General features: G+C 37.9%; 2 protein-coding genes across 3 annotated transcripts in view; one reads left to right on the top strand and one right to left on the bottom strand.

The window, feature by feature from the left end:
• The window catches only part of LOC114641910 (mitochondrial folate transporter/carrier), a 60,912-nt gene extending 46,104 nt beyond the window's left edge, over nucleotides 1–14,808 (bottom strand). Inside the window, exon 1 of one of the 2 annotated variants that reach the window (XM_051936092.1) lies at nucleotides 14,450–14,808. In XM_051936092.1, coding sequence (XP_051792052.1) covers nucleotides 14,450–14,630 — 181 coding nt within the window. In that variant the 5' untranslated portion in view covers nucleotides 14,631–14,808. The remainder of the gene's footprint in view (nucleotides 1–14,449) is intronic. The other variant, XM_051936091.1, reaches the window with a different exon arrangement.
• Nucleotides 14,809–18,699: 3,891 nt separating this feature from the next.
• dcaf13 (ddb1 and cul4 associated factor 13) overlaps nucleotides 18,700–20,858 on the top strand; it is a 280,107-nt gene continuing 277,948 nt past the window's right edge. Inside the window, exons 1-2 of the mRNA XM_051936090.1 lie at nucleotides 18,700–18,880; nucleotides 19,477–19,676. Coding sequence (XP_051792050.1) covers nucleotides 18,811–18,880; nucleotides 19,477–19,676 — 270 coding nt within the window. The 5' untranslated portion in view covers nucleotides 18,700–18,810. The remainder of the gene's footprint in view (nucleotides 18,881–19,476; nucleotides 19,677–20,858) is intronic.

Consider the following 20,858-nt stretch of genomic DNA (forward strand, 5'->3'; position numbering starts at 1 on the left):
GGTATCGCTTCATTGTTACTCTGTTTTTAAAGCAAAAGTGATTGATCAGCAACAATATGCTGATCTTATATGATGACCTAGTCAGTCTCTCAATCAGTGCCATTTTATTTTCAAAAACCGGGAGTGCTCTCCCCTTGGACTTTCTTGTATACTCAGATATAGGGATGGACATTTGAGGAGTAAACCGCAAGACAATGATTACATATTTATATTATGTACATTATGGAACCATCAACAACAAATCAAATCTATACATATTAATAAAAGGCAAAGCCCTCACTGACTCACTGACTGACTGACTCACTCATCACTAATTCTCGAACTTCCCGTGTAGGTGGAAGGCTGAAATTTGGCAGGCTCATTCCTTACAGCTTACTTACAAAAGTTAGGCAGGTTTCATTTCGAAATTCTACGCGTAATGGTCATAACTGGAACATATTTTTTGTCCATATACTCTAATGGAGGAGGCGGAGTCACGTATCGCGTCATCACACCTCCTACGTGATCACGTGAACTAAAAACAAGGAAGAGATTTACAGCACGAGTCAAACGCGGGAACGAAGGTAAATGATGTTAATTTTTGACTGTCTTTTAATACTGTGTAAGCATACATATTAACACATGTGCAATTAAACGTGTGCATTTACGGGGTGATTTCTCAGGCTTAAAAGCTCGCCTTTTATCAACCGCAGGAACAAAGGTAACTGACGTTGTTCACTGTCTTTTAATACTGTGTAACCATACATATTAACACATGTGCAATTAAACGTGTGCATTTACGGGGTGATTTCTCAGGCTTAAAAGCTCGCCTTTTACTAAAAAGGTAAATGCAAAACTATTTTCAATCATTCTATGATCTGCTTCTCACAACTGAAGGCACCGTGGCTGATGTTACGTCACTTGCTGTCCAACCATAAGCGTTACCTGGTAGGTAACCGGACACTCTCTTCACTCCCTTTCGGGAATCGAACCTCTGAGGTTTTCTTTTGTTCTTAATTAAAATTTAAAAGCAATACTTCACCGCTGCTAAGCCCCTCTAGCGCTGACGTCCCAGGTTCGATTACCGTAAGCAAGTGCAGTGAGTGTGTAATTACATTCACGCCATTTGTAGTCTGATTCACAATCTGATTGTATGGGTGGTTACCTACCAGGTAACGCTTATACTTGGCCACCAAGTCAGGTTGAAGTGATCACTCGAGTAAAGGCAGCTTCACAAAAAAATAGATCCTTAACAAACTGTTATTAGTATATTTTCCCTCAATTTAAAAACGTTTTATTTTCTTCTTAATAAAAATTTAAAAGCGGTACTTCGCCGGTGCAAAGCGCGTGGATTTGATCGACTGACACATACAGACATATTCATGAGTGCAGGTACTTCGGAAAGAAAGCACCGTGTAAACCTAAAGTTTAAATTAAGTTCATAGACCTACAAAAGGTTGCCATTCATTTGAGGCAAGATTGCTTTTCTTCTGTACAACTATACGTTGCATTCTCAAGAGTGTGCTTGCACGGCTTCGGATATAGATATATATATATATATATATATGTATGTCTATATATAAATATGTAAGCTTATAAGTACTGCCTTACTTCTGTTTAAGAAAGGAAGATGTAATGATACTTGATTTAAACGATTCCATGTCTTCCTGGGTTTGCGTAGCTTATTGTCAATATCTTTACACCTGTTTTTAACACTTATTTACTGAAACGGGCTTTCACGAAAAAAGTTAGGGCTTTGCTACAGGATACACCCTCCACAAGTTAAGCAAGTAAAAATAAAATATATATTTCTGTTTTATTTAAACCTTTTAAGTTCGTATGGATAGCCCCATTTGGCTGTTTAATTATTTTTTTTCCTTTCTTCAGTAATAATTAATCTCCTTAAAGAAAAAGAACATATTCATTTTACTTTTTTTGTATCTCTTTAGTAATATTTTAGTGTAAAAGATAACCAGTATTTAAACCTTTTATGTTACTTTATACATTTATTTTACACAATGTTGAAAAATTAATAAGAAAGCTACATATTTTGGCAGCTGCTGCTTTCATTTTCAATGAAATGAAAAAAGCTCTCCAAGAGAAAACGTCAATGAAGAAGAAACAGTTTGCACTATCTAAAAATCAGAAACCCTCATTTATAAAAGTTTGCTGCAGATGACTTAACTGAAAATAAATGAATAGTTCCTATGTGTATAATACATATTTATCTATTTTACTTATGCCTTTATTCTACCAACTTACAACATCTGAGGTACAATTTGTTACATTACTTTTGTTTTTTGCAGCACAGGCAGGTGAAGTGACTTCCTCAGGGTCACACAGTGGTGTCAGTACCAGGATTTGAACTGACAAGCTCCGGGTTTACTGGAATATTACTGAACAAAGAAAAAAAACTAAAACGGGCAAATACGGCTATGCATACAGATGTCCATCCGTCCATTATCCAACCTGCCATATCCTAAATACAGGAGCCAATAAGTACATATGTATATATACAGTATATATATATATATGTGAATGTATGTATGTATATATGTATGTCTATATATATATATATATATATATATATATATATATATATATATATATATATATATATATGTAGATATGTAAATTTGTATATGTATATATATGTTTATGTGGATGTGTATATGTGTATATACGTATGTATATGTAGATATGTGTATATGTAGATATGTATATATATATGTATATATATATATATATGTTTATGTGTGTGTGTGTGTGTGTGTGTATATTATATATATATATATATATATATATAAAAGACAGCAACACTCATAACAATGACAACACGATTACATTGACAATCATGTTACGTTATTTTTAAAATGTTTCCTTTTTTTTTTTCATAACCTCTTTAACACACTACTTCTCCGCTGCGAAGCGCGGGTATTTTGCTAGTTAATAATATATTGAACAATTATTATAAAAGTAAAGCTGAATAAATCAGACTCTGCAGCTGTATAAATAAAAACAAAAAAATCGAGTATGTGTTCAGGTAAAGTACCACTTCTGGTTGATGGATATGGCCCAAAAGTTAATACAGACCTATAATTGTGGTCTAACAATCACATGCCGAATTTCACCCATCTATCTAGTTGCGTTTTTGAGTTATCGTGTTTACAAACAAACAGACACACACACACACACAATTCAAAAAAACAGCATTGTTGGACACTGGTTAGTCTACAACGTCAAGATTCATCAAAATATCGAGGTCGAATTTTTTCATGATTAATATACTTTCTCTATACTTATACATATATGAGAAAGTAAAAATGATTTCTCCTGTGCGAAGTGGCAGGTAAATTGCTGTCAACAAAAAGCAGACACCTGACAAATAAACTGAAACGTTACTCACTCGTGATTTTTCTGTCCATATGGTTTTGTTCACCAGCAAATTCTGATTTCAGCCTTTTGAATTACATCTTGATATACAACAAGCACAAAGAAAGGAGGTACGCAAATCGCTTTCTATTTCTCATGCTTTACGCACCCGCACTCAGCTTGCTCTGTCATCGCAAATGCTGTGTGAACAGCCGCCCTCCGTCACCAGCCGTCATTCACTAGATGAATATATGCGGGCGGTTCGTGGTGGATGACTTTCTGTTTTAGAGAAAACTTACAAGGGTTAAAGACTAACGGCAAGAATATTCATTCAAAAACGAAAACTAAAAATATTATGGAAAATTATTATTTTATTTCAGTTAGTTTTTCCAGCTACTTTAATTGTTTCGTTTAGATTTAGTTTTTCATTTCGGTTTTGTTAATTATTTTATTTCAGTTTACGAAAATGTTTTTTTAATAATAGTTTCAGTTTTGATTTTAGTTTTCGTTAACTATAATAACCTTGGTGCTTAGTCCTCTACTCTTCACCTTGCTGACTCATGACTGCACAGCCATACACAACACCAACCACATCATCAAGTTTGTGGATGATATGACAGTGCTGGGACTGATAAGCAGGGATGATGAAACAGCATACAGAGATGAGGTGGAACGGCTGTCCGCATGGTGTGAAGACAACAATCTGTCTCTCAATGTCGACAAGACAAAAGAGATAATTATGGACTTCAGAAAATCACATCCTGCCCACATCCCACTCAGCATCAATGGTTCAGATGTGGAGACTGTTAGGAGTACCAAGTTCCTTGGTGTGCACATAACTGAGGAACTTACGTGGGCGCATAACACCTTATCACTAATCAAAAAAGCCCAGCAGAGACTACACTTCCTGAGTTGGCTGAAGCGAGCGAGTCTTCCCCCTACCATCCTCACCATGTTTTACAGAGGCACCATTGAGAGTGTTCTGACCAGCTGCATCACTGTCTGGTATGACAACAGCAACATATCAAACCGCAAGCACCTGCAAAGGATAGTGAAGACAGCAGAGAACATTATTGGGGTGCCTCTCCCTTCACTACAGGACACATTTTACAAACGCAATGTCTACAAGGCATGCAGCATTTTGCAGGACCCCTTACACACCTCACATGGACTTTTCACACTTCTGATATTCAAGAGAAGATACTGCAGCATCAGAACCAGATCTGCCAGGCTGCAGGATAGTTTTTACCCCCAAGCTGTCAGACTCCTCAACACTATGCTACCCCCTGGGATTTTCCACACTGCCTCAACCAACCTCTAAAAACCTGCTGACACAGAACTTTTATACATGCAAGCCGCTTTCCTGCAAAGACTAGTTTGCACATAGAAAAGAACTGAAAATCGCATACTGACCTTTAAGCATTTTGCACACTGCACTTTGACATTCTTTGAGATCCTTCTACTGAGAAAACATTCTGACCTGTCATCGTTTACACATGTCTTAAACAACTATCATACACCGAGTCATGCAGCCATTTCTGTACTACCTCACACTGTGCTGTATTATCCATATCTATTATTTATTTATTATATTACATATTTATGGACTATATTTATGTATCTAGATTGCACAATACCATACATTGTATCAATGTTCATATTGCTTACTACACGTCATATTGCTGCTACTTCTTTGTCTTGTCTTTGCACAATGTCTTGTCTTGTTTGTGTTTTAATTTTAATTTAATTTTAATTTTTATTTGCACTTCATGTTTTTACACTGTGGACCCAGAGCTTTGCAATTTTGTCTATCTGTATACTGTATATAATGTCCTCACAGGTGGCGCAGTAGTAGTGCTGCTGCTTTGCAGTAAGGAGACTGTGGAAGATTGTGGGTTCGCTTCCTGGTTCCTCCCTGTGTGGATAGCGCTTTGAGTACTGAGAAAAGCGCTATATAAATGTAATGAATGAATTATTATATGGTTGAGATGACAATAAATTTCACTTTGACTTTGACTACTGTGGTCTTGCTTTATTGCCTTTAAGATTTCTGCCATTTGTAAGCCATTTCTTTTAGCTTCTCTTTGTGCTTACTTTTCAATTTCGTGGAGCATCTTATAACATCTAGCAAATTCATTTACTTCACATAGCAAGGTTCCTATTTTATTAAACAAGTGTTCTGAGCAGTTCTGATTTTCCGGAAAAGACAATCGTTCCTTCGTTGCATCAGGAGTATCAAGAATGTATAATTGAGGAAATTTTCTCTCCTCTCCTTCAGGTAAGCGCAAAGTCCCAGTCCTATGGTAAATTTGACCATGAATACGAAAGCAGTACAGCCCATACCCTGGAGGGGGTGAAATGTCTGTACCCAATGAGGGAAATGCAAATGAGCTATTAATTGCTCTTATGTTATGCATAAATTCTTTGCTATCTTCCTCTTTCATTGTCATCAAATTTTTAAGAAGAGAAGGAAAGTATTGTTCTGTTGGTTGAATTTTCCCTTTCTGACAGCACTGGGTATATTTACCATCAGCTGGTTTTTCAATTAGAAAATTTTTTGAATTGGCAAAATTTGCAACAATCATCCATTGATCCACAATAATGCTCGCCTAAGCTAAGCTCAGCTTCTTCATTTTCTTGAAATAAGGCTGGGATAAACAACTGCAGGAGCTTAGACAAGATTTCATCAGATAAGGTTTTACCCCCAAAACAACAGACACTCAAATAAAAAGAGCTAATGCCACACCCAGAGACAACCTTCTGAAATACAAAAACAATGACAACAAGAACCACATCCCCCTTGTTGTCACCTACAACCCACATCTTGAAGCATTTCGAAAAATTATAAAAGAACTTCAGCCAATACTAAACAATGACCAAACACTGAAAAATGTATTTCCTGAACCTCCCCTCCTGGCATACAGACAACCACAAAACCTGCAGCAACTAATTGTCTGAAGCTCCCTAAGTGACCCAACAGAAAATGGCACATCTCCCTGCCTACAGAAAACATGTAAAACATGCTCACATTTATAATACAGACCGTAGTACTAGGGTGTTGTACCGTGTTAGCCATGGTACATTTCGGTGCCTTGTATGTCTATAGTACTAGGGTGTGGTACCGTGTTAGCCATGCTTGGCTTTTCTCTAATACAGACCGTGTAATTATACCACACTGTCGACTAGAACATTGCATAAAGGGATCATTTTCCTGCAGATCATCTAATGTGGTCTACCTAATTCTCTGCATGAAATGTCCTGACACTACACTCTGTGTGGGAGAAACTGGACAAACACTCCGCCAGAGAATGAATTTCCACGGGTTCCACATTAAACATGGCACCACAGAATATTCTTATAGCGGCCCACTTCAACAGCCATGGACATTGTGAGAGAGACTTTAAAGTCACAGTGCTTATGTGCAACTTCAGAGCCTAGCAAGACAGAAAAGAATGGGAAGTCAAACTCATGCTAAAATGTAATGCATTACAACATGGTTTGAAGTACTAGGGTGTTGTACCGTGTTAGCCATTATGAATGTACAGAAAAGCCAAGCAAAATGACACCTTTTATTGGCTAACTAAAAAGATTACAATATGCAAGCTTTCGAGGCAACTCAGGCCCCTTCTTCAGGCAAGTTGTAAAGAAGGGGCCTGAGTTGCCTCGAAAGCTTGCATATTGTAATCTTTTTAGTTAGCCAATAAAAGGTGTCTCTTTGAATAGAGACAAGCGTTTTATGGCCAGGTATGAAGATTGTTTGCATCACTGACCCAGACAACCTGATTACAGACACACATTGTATGGAAAAACTCATCAGAAACTTCAAAAGACTGTGTTGGACAGTTATCTTATCCAAAGATCTTGACCATACATTGTTCTTCTCTCTTGTTAAATGAATCTTAGCCTGAAGAGGTCTATTAATTTTTTACATTTAAGATGTCTCACTTAAAGATTTACCAATGTTGTTATTTGTCCTAGTGTGTATATATAAACACAGGGAACTCCAGTTTCTGTATTATATCTTGCCTGAAGAAGGGGCCTGAGTTGCCTTGAAAGCTTGCATATTGTATTTTTTTTAGTTAGCCAATAAAAGGTGTAATTTTGCTTGACTTCTCATTAAATTCATAATGGCTAACACGGTACAACACCCTAGTACTATTAAAATAAGGCCAAAAGCATATTTTTCTCAGGTTGCAAATGGCACTGTTCTGCGATGTCATTTTGTCGATGTGTTCGTCTCGTTTGTGCATTTAGCCCTAAGTGACTTTTTTTCTCCTCGGCAATTTCATTTTGCTGACATGTTCACATCGCTTGTGCATTAGCGGCTAAGCGAGTTCCTCTTTCGTTGGTGGTTTCACTTTGCCGACGTGCTCGCCTCCATTGCCTATCAGCGGCTAAGTGAGTCTCTATCTCTTTGGCTGGTTCACTTTGCCGATGGAGTCGCTTTTTTTCAGCTTCGTGCTGTAGCCAAGCACTTCTTTCTTCTTTCAACTCGTTAACATGGGGCTGCTTTGGCATGATTTAAATGTAATTGAAGATAACGCAGAAAAGTTAAGACTCAAAAGAGGAACAGAAAACGCATATACGCCAGAGTAAAAGTAATACAGATAAAACAAAAGAAAACTAAAAAGCACTAAGGAAAAAAACATATAAAATATTAGTGCGCAGAGAGTTTTGTTGACACGATGCAAGCAATGTGGATTTCTCAGCGGTTTCACTTTGACAACAGAGTCACTTCTTTAAGCTTAATGCTGTAGCCTCGCACTTCCGGCCCTGACAGACAGACAGACACACTTCCACGCATAGACGTTTATATATAAGAATAACTGTGTAAGCTTGTGCTGTAAAAAGCCCGGGGTCCTAGAAACTATTAAAATTCATCAGAAAAAAACTGAAAAGTAGAGATGTCAGGTAACTGAAAGGAATTACTCTGGGCATCTTTCTCCTAGGAGGATTCGTTTGCTGATGTGCTTGCATTGCTTGTGCATAAGCGTTGGGAGGAAAAGTAAAAGGGATACCATTTTGCCAATGTTAACGGCTAAGCGACTTTGTCTTTCTTCTGAGGTTTCGTTTTGCTGACATGCTGGCCCCGCTTGTGTTATTAATGGCTAAGCAAGTTTTCTGCTTCTTCGGAAGTGGAGCCCTTACCCCGACTCCACCTCTCAATTCCATGCTGGACAGTGTAAAAGACGGCAGGCAGCTCAACCCGCCCGGGACGCCTCTAAGATGGAAGGATGGGGGAAGGCAGCTTTTCTTGGACACTGCCTCCCCCAAGACGCTAGATGGCAGCTCCCCTGGACTGCAGCAATGTCCAAGGTTCCAACAGGGCACTGTGGGACATAGCGTTCGGAAATACAGCCCTGCTGGGTACAGTGGGTGCTGCAAGGGGACGCTGTGGGAAGATGGTGGGAGTCTAAGCGCTCACCTTGCTTGGAAGTACTAGCAGATCACGTGGGCAGAAACCCAGAAGTACTTCCAGGCTGACAGGAAAACTAAAGTTCTCCATCCTTCCCGGAAGTGCTGGCAAGTCACAAGGACAGAAAGAAGGAAGCACTTCTGGGTCAAGGACTATATAAATAACTGTTGCAGACCCAGGAAGCGAGCCGGACTCGGGAGGAGTGTGACAAAGCTTGCTGGGAGTTGTGGAGGAAAGATTAGTGATTATTAGTGTGCTTATTAATTGTGTTTATTGTGGCTGTGGAGCTTTGGAGGTACTATTACAGAAGAAGAAAAAGATTAAAAGCCTGTGTCCTGCATCTGTCTGTTGGGAAAAATGGTGGGCAACAATGCCACCTAGCATCCACTTACTTACAACAGACACATACACTTCCACACGTAAATGTTTATATATAAGAGATTATATATAGAGTATAATTTGTTTTTTGTTGTTAGAGAAATTGTGAAAGCTACTTTTAATTATGCCTTGTTCCAGATAGGTACATCACAGAAAAAAACAAGATGACAGTTTGTAATTATAATGAGCATTTTGCGGCTGGAACTCTTGAGCCCTTATGGGCAGTGTTTTCATCACCACCCCCGGAAATCAAGCACCTGGAGCACTTCCAGGTGAACTATAAAAGGGGCCAGCAGCCACCATTCCAAGAGACAGAGTCGGGAGGAGGAGGAGGACGAGGTTGCCTGGGAGGAGTGGAGGAAGAAGAAGTAGAAGAGTGTGCTTTCGTTTTGTGTTGGTGTTTTATTTGTGCACTTGGGACTGTGTTGTGGCTGGGGGACATGAGGAAGACATGCCCTCCAGCTGAAGAAAAAATAAAATCAATTTATTGATTTTACACGTGCCTCCGTGTTCATCTGTGTCGGGTCAGGTGCCTATATAGCGCATTTGTTACTCCCTGTATGACTTTTCCCTCCTGCATAGTTAAGCCATCATAGGCACCTTCTACCAGCAACAATGAATAAACCGGATACAATGATTTAGAAAATGGATGAATAAATGGATAACTATAGCCTAGCCATGTTTATTACTCTCAAAAATGAATTCAAAACCTCCATTCTATCATTTACTAAGGTTTATTCAACTTTAAGTAATGTTGCAGTGTGATTATTATGGATTTGTTGTTAGAGGAGAAAATAAAGATGTCAGAATGGTTTGAGAAGCCGGGTGTATGAGACTGATTCAATTCAGAATACTGTGAATACTGTACATAATTCATACATTAAGATAATATCAAAAATTGGCACTGATGATAGTAAACTGCACAACTGCAAGCTTATATTGGAAGCTATGGATAACATGAGTATCTCAAAGTTTGATTGTTACATGGATCCAGCAACACTGGGGCCAAGATGGATGAGATGGCTAAATTTATTTGAACTGTTTGCAGATGGACTCATTATTGCCGATTAACATGGAGAATGTGGTGAAACAACGAAGACATGCCTTGCTCCTGCATCACATAGGACCAGATGTACAAGACATCTTCGCAACTCTGCCAAATACAGGAACCACAGTGAACTATGAAGCCGCAGTAACGTGTCTAAATAACTAATTTGTTCCATGGGTCAACACAGCTTTTGCATGGCAGTCATTTCACAAACTTTCACAGAAAACATGAGAGACGATGCAGCAGTTTGTGACTTGACTCAGACAGGCTTCTATTGACTGCTATAAAAATGATGGGTCAGGAAGGTTCAGTGTTTGCCTTGCTGGTGTTGAACTTAAAATGTTTATTGACTCTGGTGCAACCTGTAACATCATTGATGAAGAAACTTGGGAATGATTTAAATGTAAGCACTTTAGATGTCACTCATACATTCTGAAAACAGAAAACAGTTGTTTACTTATTCATCTAACCAGCCATTACCTGTAAAAGGAGCTTTTAATTGCAAAGTCAAGCAAAGGGACTGCACAGAATATGCAGTTTGTTGTTATAAAAGTGAATGGAGAACCATTCTTAGGCAAACAGATAACCATGAAGCATGGTGCGCTAAAACTAAGAACCAATATTGCACCTGTAATGGATGTAAAACCGACACTTCAGTTCCAATACCTGGAAGTATTTCAAGGTGTGGGGGAAATTGAAAACTAAGAAGGTTAGTTTACATATTGAATATAATGTTAAGCCAGTAGCCCAAATGCTTAGGCGAATACCATTTAATTTGAAACTGATGAGAAGACAATTAAAGCATTTATAGATATGGACATTATTGATCCAGTTAATGGTCCTGCCTTTTGGGCAAATCCATTAGTTATAGTGCCAAAAGCAAACTCAGAAATCCGACTTTGAATGAATATGTGATAAGCACATCACGCAATTGTCAGAACATTACCCAGTTCCAACAGTAGATGAACTTTTACAAGGCATGAATGGCTCAATGGTGTTCAGTAAATCGGATCTGAAATGGGGTTATCACAGATTTGAATTAACTTCTGAATCACACCCAATTACAAACTTTGCTATTCATAATGTGGTATATAGCTATAAAAGGCTTTTATTTGGAGTATCTTCAGCCAGCGAACAATATCAACAAGAGATAGCTGGTGCTTTAGCTGGTATAGGAGGAGTTGAGAACATCTCAGATGATGTCATTGTTCATGGCCACAATCAGGCAACACACAACAAACGGCTGCATGCTGTATTGAAACGACTGAGAGAATGGGGACTGACATTGAACCTTGAAAGGTGTCAATTTAACATGGACTGTTTGAATTTCATGGGAATATTATTTACACAAAACGGAATTGGACCTACAGAACAGACAGTCAGAGCAGTGACAGAAGCCAGGGAACCAGTGAATGCCAAGACAAGATGTTTTCTTGGTCTTGTCAGCTACAGCAGCAGATTTACAGTATTCCCCTGTTTGCAACATTATCAGAACCATTGAAACGCCCAACTAAAAAAGATACACTATTCAAGTTTGGACTAAAACAAAAACAAGCATTCATTGGCCTTGAAAAAGCATTAGCTAAATCTGTAGCCTTAGCTTACTTTGATAAAGATGCACCAGCTCAAGTGATTGCTGATGTAAGCCCAGTTGAACTAGGGGCTGTAGTAGTCCAAAAACAACAGGACGAGATGGGTCCTGTTTGCTATGTAAGCCGATCTTTATCGAAGTGTGAGAAAAGACATTCACAGAGAGAGGGGCCCTAGCTCTCATATGGGCATGGGAAAGACATCATCATTATATGTATTGCAAGAAGTCTGACCTAGTCCCAGATCATAAACCACTAGCATCCATTTACAGTCCACTCTCAAAGCCTTCTGCATGAATTGAATGTTGGGTTTTGAGTTTGCAACCTTATAATTTTAGAGTTGTTCACATATCAGGGAAGTACAAAATCGCAGACTCACTGTCACGTGGACTAGGAAGTGCAGCAATGACAGAAAAACACTTACATGAGTCAGACGAGTATGTGAGATTTGTGGCTGTAAATGCTACACAAAGAGACCTAACCACAAGAGAGGTGGAGCAGACATCTTCTATTGACCCTGAATTGACTAAGGTGACAAAAACCATAGAAAGTGGAAAATTCAAAAAGTGCAATCTTTGTACCAGCAGCTAATGAATTATGCATACTGGGATATCAAGTGCTGCATGGGACATGCACAGTAATGTCACAAGCACTAAGAGGCAGAGCACTAGCATTGCCTCATGAAGAACGTTTAGGAATTGTAGGAACAAAGCGGCATCTCAGAAGCAAGCTATGGTGGCCGGGCATGGATAAAGAGGCACAAAGATATTGTAAATCATGTCACGGGTGTCAGATTGTAGCTCGCCCAGACCACCTGAACCCTTTATAACAATAAAACTACCATTTGGGCTCTGGCAGGATGTTGCAGTTGACCTACTGGGACCACTGTCATCTAATAGCGATAGATTACTAAAGCAGGTACTAGGAGTATGCAGAGCTTATGTCCACTATTACCGAAAAGATAATCAACAGTTTAGAGTCAATATTCAGTTGACATGGACTTCATGTTACCTTGAAATTGGACAATGGTCCACAATTTATACCTTAAGAATTCAGGAAATGTTATACTGAGAACAGAACACTCCAAGATGAGCTCAAACTAATGGAGAAGCAGAAAGCTAAAATGCATCATTTATGAAACATATTTGATCGCCCAGTCTGAAGGTCTTGACTTGAAAAGAGAATTACGAAAATATGTAAAAGTTTACAGAGGAATTATCCATGGAATAACAGGTAAAAAAGTCCTCCTGAATTATTGTTAAACTGGAAGATAACAGGCAAGTTAGCTGAAGTTACATCTTCACACAGAGACCTGGAAGTATGTGACTGAAACGCAGAAAAGAAATACCCTGTATATGCAGATGATTGTCTGGGAGCTAAATACTCCTTATTTAACATTTAACATTAACACTGGAGATCATGTTCTTGTGAGGCAAGAGAAGGCAGACAAATTCACTACACAGCTCAGTACAACACCACACAATGTAGTGAGCAAGACTGGCAATATAGTGCTGGTAGGATCACCAACAGGTGTGCAGTACAGCACACAACACAACTTTTGTAAAGCAAATTTCTGGATAACAAGGCAACTGATCAATTTCTAAAAAAGACATCAGTTAATGAAAACTTCACAAAGTACTCGGGAGAACAACCAGCCATTGACAAGCTAAGAAATTCTGAACTGAGCTCAGAACATTTCAGCCAGCCCACAACACTTTATAGGTCTCAATGTCCACGAAGGTGTCCCAGTGGTAGCACTGCTGCCTCGCAGTAAGGAGATCATGGGTTCACATCCCGGGTCCTCCCTACGTAGAGAGTGCTTTGAGTAGTGATAAAAGTGCTATTTAAATGTGAAGAATTATTATTACTATTAAGAAAGATAACACAAAAACCGAAGGACAATGTGATAGAATGATAACTTAATCTGAATAAGAAAGTGTTTAATTAGCTTTATTATGCAGTGTCCGGGATAATAAAATATTGAAGTTGTTTACAAAATTAGATAAACTTTTGATTCAAAAGGAAGGAATGCATGAAAGTTGAGGAATGGGTAAATTTGCATAAAGATGGGGCAAATTGAATGTGGTGGATGTTTAAGATTTGTAACTGGGCTAAGGGGGGTGTCATGTACTAAGTAGGTGTATGTTACTTAAAGTAATGTTGCAGTTTGATTATTATGGGATGTTATTTGATATCGGAATGGTTTGAGAAGCCGCGTGTATGAGATTGATTGAATTCAGAATACTGTACCTACTTCATGCATCGTTCTTTTATCTACTGTAGATTAAAGAATGTATGGTGCCGGATTAGAAGTGATTCGTCTCACTATTATTCATTGACATTATATGTATTACAGCATAAAATTACTAAAGGACATTAAACGTTAATGATGAAATGTTTAGTGTGAGTGGGAACGAAATGCCACTCACATTGAAAATTCGAATAATAGGCTATTTTAAAACTAAGCATATTATCTTTAAACACATTAAAACCACTGCACAGTTTATGTACTTGACTGTTTCGTGTTATAAAGAATTCCAATTACATAACACATATTTAAATCTAATCAGTGTACACTTAACGATTTTCAAAACTTTAAACTATAATACACTCTCCTAAATTTAAAAAGGACATTCCTTGCGAATTACAAGGCTAACCACCGCTTACCTGCAAATCGTATTTTCACAAGGTCCAAGGGGTGAAGCATAAGAGTAGACACCACTCCTCCACTAAGTCCGGCCACTAGGTTCTCGTATTTAACGTGGGCGAAAAATCGGCGCAGTTTTGTCCAAGCGTAGAACGACCGGCTGTCAGATTCTTGCGTCCCAGGAAGTGCTGTTCGGCTCATCTCTAATCAAGGAGAGTGAATCGACGAGATAATAGAAAGGGCAAATAATCCCACAGTCTTCAAACAAATCGAGCGCGTATCTAGTCAAAAATCTAAATTTCTGCATTCGTCACACCGAACACACATGGCAAAGCAGGAGCCGACTGACGCAACCTCCAACCTTTCAACTGTGACCGCCCCATCACATGGATGTACACACCACCAGACAGGAAATACCCAATGAAAATACCTGCTTCCCGAACAAGCTAACAAGTTTCATATTACCGGTATTTAGATGGAAAAAATAGATAATTAGAACCTCACTGTAATTTCCAATTGTGCTTTACTTGGTGATGTAAAAATGCAGGGTGAGCATGGCGACACTTGGACTAAATCCATAAACATTATTAAACAGAATATCATAATTCTTGCGTCCAAGTTACTGCTGGTAAGCGCGGTAAGACAGCCACTCGGATCCTGGATTGTATTAAGCGGATAAGAGAAAGTTATGTTATGTTCACCGAGTACAAGTATAAATTATGATATAATGATATATATATGATATGTATAAGTTATGTTCACCGAGCACGGTGAAATCCAATTTATGATTTACCTCCCACAGTTCAAAAACATGCAAGTTAGGTAAATTGACATTACTAAAACCGGTTCTGGCATGTGCTTTTTGTTATTAAGTATAAATGTATTAATTAACAATACATTACAAGTGTGATACATTTTATGCATTCCAGCAATAGTTTAGAAATAATAAAAAAGAAAATAACATAATTCAAATTAATTTAATAATACCAGGGGGATATTAAACTACATACATTAAATACATTTATATTTGAATAACAGCTTTACTGTTTTGGTCAGTAAATAAACTATACATTGAAATTCTGTTACTAAATTTAATTTTGTAGACCATGCATATTGTAATGAAATTGATAAACTATTACATAGTTACATTCTTTGTTAGTTTGTGTATAACAAAATAGGATTCCATATATTTTTTGCTGTTTATTTTTTGTCTAAAAACCTTTATTAGAGCAAGCCATTTTTTTGGAATGTACACAATTACGAAAAATGTTCAATACATTTATTATTTTCACTGCAAAATCTCCATACATTTAATACATGTGGGATAAAAATGAACAGTTGCACAGATAACATTTGTGAATGATCTAATACGTTACTTCTTTCACTTTATTTGTCAAAATATATCTATGTGGAGCTGACATTAACACCTTCCAATCAAACCTGTATAATGCCTTCTTAAATTGCACAGCATGAAGGGTGTTTGGAATTAGTAGATTTTTTAATAAACCTGTTAACATTTCTTTCTGTTGTACTGATCTCATTGACAGAAATTTCTGAAAGGTCTACAAGGTAGTTAAATGGCTGTTTTTGAAACATGTCTTTTATAATTGTGCATACACCATCAGGGATTGCTCTTATAACAGTGAAGAAAACATACGTTCTTTTAAAACAAGAATTCAGAATATGTTAAAAAACAAAACACTTTCATACCAATGAAATGTTGTCCCTGTTCCATTTTTTTGAAAAATAAACTCTACCTTCTGAAGGTCATGTTTTTATTATTACACATTATATAATGGTGTGGAGGGAAATTGTGTTTGTAGGTAATGCACCATGAATGCAAGACTTGTAAATTGAATTCTGATAATTTAACTGGATGTTTCCCCACTGTATAAGGGCACTGCAGTAAAAAGTTAAGACCACACTCTTTTTGAAATATAACATTTGGTATTATGATCCAGAGGCTATGTGGTTTTCACAAATATCTTTGATCCATTTTATTTTCAAAGTATGAATATCTGTTGTAAAATCGAGTGCATTAAATCCACAATCTAGTGTGAGTGTGTGTGTGTGTATGTGTGTGTTCACCCTGTAATGTACTGGTATCTGCCCTGTGCCCAGTACTTTCTGGCACAGTCTTCAAAGGTTGAGGTGGAACCTCAGGGTTTAAAAAATTGATAGGTGGATGATATAAAATGGCTACTTGACAATAAATTTCATAATATTTTTATAGCAGAAATTAAACATCCTAATTAAATGCAGTCACTGTTTCCCAAAATAAACATATTTTCCAAAAACCCCAGAAATGTTTTTTGTAACATTTTAGATACACATATATTTTCATAATTGCACAAAACAAGCCAATACGGTTAATCTTGTTCAAAAACATATAAAACACAACCAATAATGACATCACTGATGATTTTGACTTGTGATGCATACTGTCATTACAAGAAAAAATTACACTTGAAGAACCATTGAGATGCTATTCATAGAGAGGACAGGGTTGGGGGCATGCAGTAATGCCTGAAACTTTTCTGTGGCTAAGGTTTCAGAGGCATTTGAGACACTTTTTAGTGATAATGCTGCAAAAGAATGCTTGAAATGCATTACCGATACTGTTTTTTTGTTATGTTTGGCTAATATAAACCCGAAAACGAAGACATAAGGTGATGAACGGTTCGTTCTTTTTTGAACGAATTTTTTCAGTGAATCGTATAAATCGATTTGTGAACACGTAAGAATCGATGCAGTGGAGCTCAAAGGGTGTGAAAATGCGCATGTGTGTTCTGCGCGATGTCGTTGTTTGGCTGCCTCTGGAACATGTTTAAAGCGCTTGCAGAAGAACCAGACTCATGTGTTTCGTTATTTGATTCGTGAACGAATCAATACTCGCGGATCATTATAACGATTCTCGTTCATCTGATTCGTGAAAGAATCATTACGAGCTGCACAGTTCATCATTCACATGATGTGATCATGTAATGGAACGTCTTATTTTAGTTATGCATCTTAAATGTGTTACCAGATAGATAGATAGATAGATAGATAGATAGATAGATAGATAGATAGATAGATAGATAGATAGATAGATAGATAGATAGATAGATAGATACTTTATTAATCCCAATGGGAAATTCACATTTTCCAGCAGCAGCATACTGATACAATAAATAATATTAAATTAAAGAATGATAATAATGCAGGTGAAAAAAAGACAATAACTTTGTATAATGTTAAATGTTAACGTTTACCCCCCCCCCCCCCCCCCCCCCCCCCCGGGTGGAATTGAAGAGTCGCATAGTTTGGGGGAGGAACGATCTCCTCAAACTGTCAGTGGAGCAGGACAGTGACAGCAGTCTGTCGCTGAAGCTGCTCTTTTGTCTGGAGATGATTTAGTGGATGCAGTGGATTCTCCATAATTGATTGGAGCCTGCTGAGCGCCCTTCGCTCTGCCACAGATGTTAAACTGTCCAGCTCCATGCCAACAATAGAGCCTGCCTTCCTCACCAGTTTGTCCAGGCATGAGGCGTCTTTCCTCTTAATGCTGCCTCCCCAGCACACCACCGCGTAGAAGAGGGCGCTCGCCACAACTGTCTGATAGAACATCTGCAGCATCTTATTGCAGATGTTGAAGGACGCCAGCCTTCTAAGGAAGTATAGTCAGCTCTGTCCTTTCTTGCACAGAGCATCAGTATTGGCAGTCCAATCTAATTTATCATCCAGCTGCACTCCCAGATATTTATAGGTCTGCACCATCTGCACACAGTCACCTTTGATGATCACGGGGTCCATGAGGGGTCTGGGCCTCCTAAAATCCACCACCAGCTCCTTGGTTTTGCTGGTGTTCAGTTGTAAGTGGTTTGAGTCGCACCATTTAACAAAGTCCTTGATTAGGTCCCTATACTCATCCTCCAGCCCATTCCTGATGTAGCCCATGCTTTGTGTACGGAAACAGGATTATGGCATATAAAGTAACACGTTAACTATATAATGAAAAAATATAGTTATATATTATAGATAATAAATATAAATTAACAAACAACAATATTAATTATATATTTGTTCATACGTGCATCTATAAATATATGAAAATAATGTATTAAATAATTACTAAATTATATATTTGCGATGCGATCTAAGAGGACCCACCATCCCCAAATACGGTAGATTCTAACGAATCAAAAGATTCGATTCAGTCAAACGGGTAGTGCTCTGCCCATCGCTATGACGTCATCGGCGTAGCGTCAGCGTTACACGTGTGACAATTTGACCCGACGTTAACCTTTAAGAAAACTTCCCACGTGTATAATGGAGAAACGCTTAGGTTTTGGAAAGTAAAATTGCTGTTATTTCTAGGTGTGTGTTCATATTTAATACAATGAAAGTAAAGGTTTTAAGTAGAAATCCTGATGATTATATACGAGAAACAACAAAAGATATACACAGAGGTAAGCATGTTACAATTAAGGTTTCAGAAATGTTGGTACGTAAGTACATGAGTAGGTACTTATTGTGATTGTAATAATAAGCAAGTGATTTAGACGCAGATGTGTTGAGTAGTTGTCGTTAGTGTATTGCATGGTGATTTAGCCAAAGTGAAACTTAATATTGTTACAGTTTTAATTTTCAAATGTTGTCTTTTTAAACACATCAATCCGAGTGTCGTGCTGGATTTAAATCTCCGGGTTAAACTTTAAAACGGTCTTTAAAGATGTTGGGTACATGAGTGTGCTCAGAGATGAGCAGGACCCCTTTCTAGTATTAGGTCCTGCCTTGTGTCTGATGCGGCAAGTCGAGAGTTTGAAAGCTTAATTGCAGATTGCTGTTTTAAAATGGACCGATGTGTTGAATTTCTTTATTATCGTGAATGTTTTCAAGCATATCATTTTATTCTTTGTATAACTTTTTTTTGTAGGTTTATGAAAGTTACACACAATCAGTTTGCTGTTCGAAAATAATTTATGTAGTAGAACTTTCTGGAATTTTGTCAGCGCTATTTAAATTAACACATTTTTCACTTATGATTTGTTTTCTTTGGTTTTAGTTCCACGAAATTATGATCCCTCACTCCATCCTTTTGAGGTACCTCGAGAGTACACCAGAGCTTTAAATGCTACCAAGCTTGAGCGTGTGTTTGCCAAGCCCTTTGTGGCATCTCTTGATGGGCACAGGGATGGAATCAACTGTATGGCCAAGCATACTAGAAGTCTGTCAACATTGCTTTCGGGAGCATGTGATGGAGAGGTGAGTTTCTGTGAATATGTAATTAAATAATACATTTTAAGTCTACTTTCAAAAACTTTTTCTGTTATGTAACTTATTTTTCACCTTTACAAAAATCTGCAGGTAAAATAGCACCCATTGCAGTATGTAGTTGTTCTGCTGTTATTTGAACTGTAAATAATATATTCTATTATTAAATAGCTCATTGGGGGCAACAAGCCCATATAAATGAGAATCACACAATGTACCTACCACTATTCAGTTTTTCACGGTGACCATATTTAAAAGTTTGTGTAGCAGAAAGCTAAAAATGAAAGAAGTACTTATGTTGTACTATAATGTTCTTGGAGATTACCTTAAAGGTGTGTGTGTGTGTATGTATGTATAATATATATATACAGTGGACCCTTGACTTACGAACTCAATTCGTTCGCGAGGGCTGGTTGTAACTCAAGTTGGTTGTAAGTCAAGACTATTTTTCCCATAAGAAACAATGGAAATACCCATAATGCGTTCCGAACCTCCCACTGCAACACTTACTTAACCTTTTCATAATAAAAAAAGGGTTGTATAATGTGCATAATTTACCAAAACACCAATAATTTTTCTAATGTACTAACCAAAAAGTAATAAAAAGTGCCTAGCCTACCAGAAACAACAATTTCATACTGTACTCACCATTTAATTTGACATCTTTGGGCTGCAGGAAGGGAGGAGGATGATAATGAAACTGAAGGCTTTTTAAAGGCTTTCTTTAACTTGCGCTCAGGCATTTGCAATCATTTCAATAGCTTCTTTTGCGTTAATTTTAATCTCCTCCTGCCTACAAGTTATTCTGACAAGAATTTTTCTCAGCATTTCCTTGCGATGATACAAGGAACTGTTTCTGAACTCTTCTGAGACCACTCCCCACTCAATGGGAACGACATGCTGAAGTGCGTCCTGAAGCGCGATTGCCACGACTGTGGAAGCTTGCTTGTCCATTGCCGGGCAGGGATATCACATGCATATCACCCATCGATATCTTTTCTGTTTGCTTTGGCTGAGAGACTCAGCACAGCTTTAAGCCGGCTGTTGCCCCAGCAACAGATAAACAGTCTTCCATACGGAGTTTGGACTTTGGCATGTCTTCTATTTGGGGGAGGTCCCAAGAGAGTTTACAAACCTGACATTTTATTGAATGAGTGCCGCATTAATAGGAAT

The sequence above is a fragment of the Erpetoichthys calabaricus genome, chromosome 13 (assembly GCF_900747795.2).
Source record: "Erpetoichthys calabaricus chromosome 13, fErpCal1.3, whole genome shotgun sequence".
NCBI classification, from domain to species: Eukaryota; Metazoa; Chordata; class Cladistia; order Polypteriformes; family Polypteridae; genus Erpetoichthys; species Erpetoichthys calabaricus.